Below are 4,872 nucleotides of genomic sequence, written 5' to 3'. Positions count from 1 at the left end.
TGGTTTTCGATCGACATGCAGTTATTAACACTATGGAATCTGAAATATGAAGGGAAAAACTATATGTATCATTGTCTCATTCGAAAAAAATGGAAAATAATATATATGTTTTAGAAAAAGTTACTACGACAAAAAAACAAATAAATAAAATAAATAAATAAATAAAAGAAGAAACGTACAAAGGAAAATGAGTGCTGTATTAATTAAAAACCTGTAAACAATCATGTGTCAATATAATCCTGAATTTTCTTTAGATTATAAAATTTGATGGATGATAAATCAAGTTAGATGCTATGTTAATGATAATGATCGTCAGCAGCCTCAACTCTATCTTACTATATATAGGGGTCACTTTACCATATCTTATGCACAATTCATCACGACTAACAACACACATATAGAGTGAAAGGTAGCATATTTGTTAAACCGCACTTACTTTAGGAAGAAGAGCTACTCCTGACTAACCAATATATAAAGGAAAATGGCTAGGATCAACATGGTTCATCTCACTCTTGCTTTTGGCCTTCTTGGTATATACATGCCACTTGTTGCCTTCACTTTGTGTTCCACTCTCCTTTCCTTATGCATGATTATGTTGCTAACATATTGCTTTCTCAAACTTGCAGGAAATATTGTCTCGTTTATGGTATTTCTCGCACCCATGTAAGTCTTGTTACGTTCTCACTTATTAGTTTAGCGGCTTGGTAGGTGGTAGCTTAGCTAGGTTATTTGCTAACTCTGATCAAGAAAATTTAATGAAAATGCAGACCGACATTTTATAAAATTTACAAAAAGAAATCGACAGAAGGGTATCAATCAGCGCCTTATGTAGTGGGCTTATTCAGTGCGATGCTTTGGATATATTACGCATTTCTCAAGACCAATGTCATGCTTCTCATCACGATTAACTCAGTTGGGTGTATCATCGAGACATTGTACATATGCTTTTTTCTCTTCTACGCACCAAAGAAGGCTCGGGTACTTGTTAATCTTTACTTAATTTACTATGAAATTTTACAAAAGATCATATATAGTTATCATCAAAGAAGATTAAACACATTTAAACTTGTTTTTTGCAGATGGAAAGTTTGAAGCTAATCATATTGCTAGTCATAGTTGGATTCGGATTGATTGTTTTCTCAACCCAGTTCCTTGTAAGCGGAGTTAACCGTGGGGTGATAGTTGGATGGATTTGCCTTGTGTTTTCTTTATGTGTTTTTGTAGCACCATTGGGAGTTCTCGTAAGTATATATATGCTTGCATAAATACCACACACTTTATGACACTAGAAAAAATATTAGCACTTTACACTTACATATATTCTTTAGTATATGTATGCTATGTTTTAATATTTCTTCACATTATTTTTCAGCGAGAAGTGATTAAAACAAAAAGTGTAGAGTACATGCCTATTCTATTATCAGTAGCACTTACGGTTAGTGCCGTAATGTGGTTCTTTTATGGTCTTCTTCTAGGTGACTTCAATATTGCGGTATGGAAAAATCTAATTCATCCTGATAACTCGTTTTAACAAATATTACTCCGACTCTAACGATTTTGAGAATGACTTGTTCTATATACAGATTCCAAACGTACTTGGATTCACCTTCGGTATTATTCAAATGACATTGTACTTTGCATACAAGAATAAGACGCTCATTACCAACGAAAAAGTATATGATTTTGAAGAGAAAACTTATCCTATCAGTGAAATGGTGGAGCAGGAAATAAAAGATCACAAAACGATAGATGTGGTAAAGCGGAGTGCTGTAATGTGTTCTGATATTCTTCCGGTGGTTGCCAAACTCAAAGAAAAAGAAAATGATGTTGGTCACGTAGCTGTTGAACCACATGCTCACACAAGTGTCCCGAATCACATCATTGAAGTCGCTGTATGAGATCGAAATCTATATAACTTATCATTTTCACTAGGAAAAAACAAAATGAGCAGATGTGTGGTTTCTGTACATTCCCTAGAAATATGTCTACTTCGCTGCACTGAAATTAATGTTCATCAATATAAACTTGTTTGAGGTTTCAAAATTCAAACTGTCATAAATGTCACAAAACTCATGGACAATCTAGAATTGCCTCGTCAAGTTGATAAACTAAGAAAACTTGTCCCTCGCGCAGCCGCCGATCCATGATGTCCAACCATCTAGCTATTACACAAACAACAAAAAAAAAAAATAATAACATTTTTTTTAAATATATGTTCCCGCAAAATATAAAAAATCAATTCAAGTTATGCACACACCACACATGCATATCTTGTTGTGATGCTGATGGGCGCTGGCCGTAAAACGTCAAGAATCTTGTTATGGTGGATTTGGTTTTCCCTTGAGCAACAAACTGACAATGGCTTGTAAAATCATACGTTTGTATTCATTTTTCTCACTACTAGAAAATTCATTTTTCTCACTACTATAATACCTAAAGGCACAATCCATAGGTATTCCTTAGGTATAGGGAGATACCTACCGAATTGCAACGCAAAATGGGCCTTAACATAAACGCTCGTGGGTAAATATTTCCATCAATAAATTATTGATGGAATTGTTACATAAATAAATAGTTACGGATTACTTACGGGACTCACTTTGAATTACATTGACTTTATCACCTACGGATTTCCGACGGCTGACATTACCGAGGATTTTCGGTAGATATTCGGTCACTAAAATCTCTCTTTTTTTATTGTTTAAAAAAAAGAGTAATTTTTTTAAAAAAAATCAGTTAATTCTAACCAAAACTGAATAAAAGTTCACTAAATTAAACTACAAAATGTCAAATATATTATTAAGTGTTTAACACATTACAAAAAACATTACTTTCCAAAAATAAACTTTACTAATAACATGATCTATACATTCAAAGTGTCAAATATATTACTAAGTGTTTAAAACATAAAAACTGAGAATCATTTGATGGATTACCGGATGGTTAATGATTTCTCACATACAAGCCGCAAATTATTTTTCAAGTTGTTTTTGTCTTCGTTGCATTTCTACTTACAATGCCTTTGAACTTGTGCCCACAACTCCCACACCTGGAAAAATGCTAAGTAAAACATATATAATTAATAAATGTAGTCTATTTTTAAATAACAACAATGTATGTGACTTTCAATCCATTATAGGATTACAAAAATCAAAACACGTTGCCCATATTGGTAAAAAAGAGAGAGTGTGTTGTTATTTCCTGCAATTTAACAAAAATAAAAAACTTTCATTTAGAAGCATAATGTTATTTCTTACGTTTTTCAAATTACATTCCTATAATGAGAAAAAAACTAAAATTACCATGTTGTCATAAAAAGAAATAGAAGTAAGATGCTACAACATACAACTAACTAAGTACCTTGCTAGTATTTCTTTATGTAATTCCATGTGAAACATGTTCTAATAATTGTAAAAACTAATCTATTCAACCCTAATGCATATCACAACTTACATGGCACTAAAATATGAGAAATACTAACATCAAAACATATAAACACATATATTAATCAGTTCCATCATACTAAATTTTATATTATTGTTCATACTTTTCAAGCTCAAGCCCTAAAATCAAAAAGAAACAATTGTAATGAAATTGAAAAAGGGAATACGTACCTTCCACAAGGTCGAAGACAACTCAAATGTGATGAATTCAAGGGCGACTGAAACAAATCAAACATAAGTATTATGAGCAAAAATCCATAGATAGAAAGAGAAATAGAATATATTGCATACATGGAGAAGTGGCGGTCAAAGGAAGGTTGTGCGGCGGGGGCAGAGGTTTTGTGGCGTCGATGGAGCTGTGCGAGTAAGAGATGGGGGCATATTTACCCTCTTCAACCTGTAACAAAATAAATAGACATAAATAGTAAATCCACAACAAAAGTAAACCAATGAAGAGGAATAGACCCGGATAACGAAAGTCGAGCATGGCAACAACAATTCAGTGGCCGATTCCGGTGTAACATTTCGTTTAAAATAAAGTAAATAAAATAAAATAACTAAATAAATAAATAATAAGCCATAATACCCCGAGATGTATTTTATATTTTATTTTATTTTAGTCAGAAGAGCGTGGCTAAGGTCATTGTTGTTTCCCTCCGGTAATGGCACAACCTGCTTCCCTTCCTCCCTCTTTGTTTTTGTCGTTGCTACTTCGCACCCGTCGATGCCGCCACTCCAGCGGCTGTCCCATCCCTAACAGTCTTCCGGCAGTCTCATGCCACCGTGAATGGGTGGATGTGTTGTGTGTAATTTTGCATGTGGGTGTATGTGCTTAAGTATACGTCAGTGTGTGTGTGTGTATGTGTTGCTTGGCCGGAAAACCTCCACCACCACCGTGAGGTGGTGGCTACGACCTCTTGCGGCCGTCTGCCACCATCTTGGTGGTTTGTATTGGACATTTTGGTTTTCTATTTTATGCTAGTGTGTGTATGAATGATGTAGGAACGTTATGTGTTCTTGGATTATTGGAATTATCACTTGAAACCATTCCCCAAGGTGGCATTGGGTAGTGCCCGACTTCTTAAACATTAAATTACCTAAGCATCTAACATTAGACCGAGTGACACGCGTTTGGATTAGAAACCGTAATTAGGGTTTAGAAAACTCTAATATCAAAGAAAACCTTAGCTTTGAAGTTGGTCGGGACCCGTCTTAAAACCGTTAATTAAACTTTAAATAATACTTAATAATGCCCTACAATTAACTTAACGCAATATTGGACTTAATGAATTAAGTCCTTAAGGGGGTTTAGTGTGGAACACTAACCTTAGTTATCATTTTATGTTTAAACCCTAGAATCGGGGAGCTCTATTTCGACAATGATCGAGCGCGTATTTGGGCTATTGATTGGATTATTATTATTATACCC

The 4,872-nt window shown here is 34.2% G+C and overlaps 1 protein-coding gene across 1 annotated transcript; it reads left to right on the top strand.

Moving 5' to 3' along the window:
• The first annotated feature begins 358 nt into the window (after positions 1–358).
• Positions 359–2,043, top strand: LOC111895349 (bidirectional sugar transporter SWEET14). Its single transcript, XM_023891429.3, has 6 exons — positions 359–530; positions 627–663; positions 768–978; positions 1,080–1,241; positions 1,373–1,492; positions 1,584–2,043. The coding sequence occupies exons 1-6, from the start codon at positions 482–484 to the stop codon at positions 1,896–1,898; spliced, it is 894 nt and encodes a 297-aa protein (XP_023747197.1). The 5' UTR covers positions 359–481; the 3' UTR covers positions 1,899–2,043.
• The last annotated feature ends 2,829 nt before the right edge of the window (positions 2,044–4,872 follow it).

This window comes from Lactuca sativa, chromosome 4 (genome assembly GCF_002870075.4).
Source record: "Lactuca sativa cultivar Salinas chromosome 4, Lsat_Salinas_v11, whole genome shotgun sequence".
Lineage (NCBI taxonomy): Eukaryota > Viridiplantae > Streptophyta > Magnoliopsida > Asterales > Asteraceae > Lactuca > Lactuca sativa.
This window is presented reverse-complemented; position numbering and strand designations above follow the sequence as displayed.

Excerpts from the sequence above, each read along its gene's own strand:
- LOC111895349 (XM_023891429.3), top strand. The coding sequence starts at position 482 with ATGGCTAGGATCAACATGGTTCATCTCACTCTTGCTTTTGGCCTTCTT. Across the intron at positions 531-626 it reads TCTTGCTTTTGGCCTTCTTG|GAAATATTGTCTCGTTTATG; the intron begins GTATATACATGC and ends TCAAACTTGCAG. Across the intron at positions 1,493-1,583 it reads TAGGTGACTTCAATATTGCG|ATTCCAAACGTACTTGGATT; the intron begins GTATGGAAAAAT and ends TTCTATATACAG.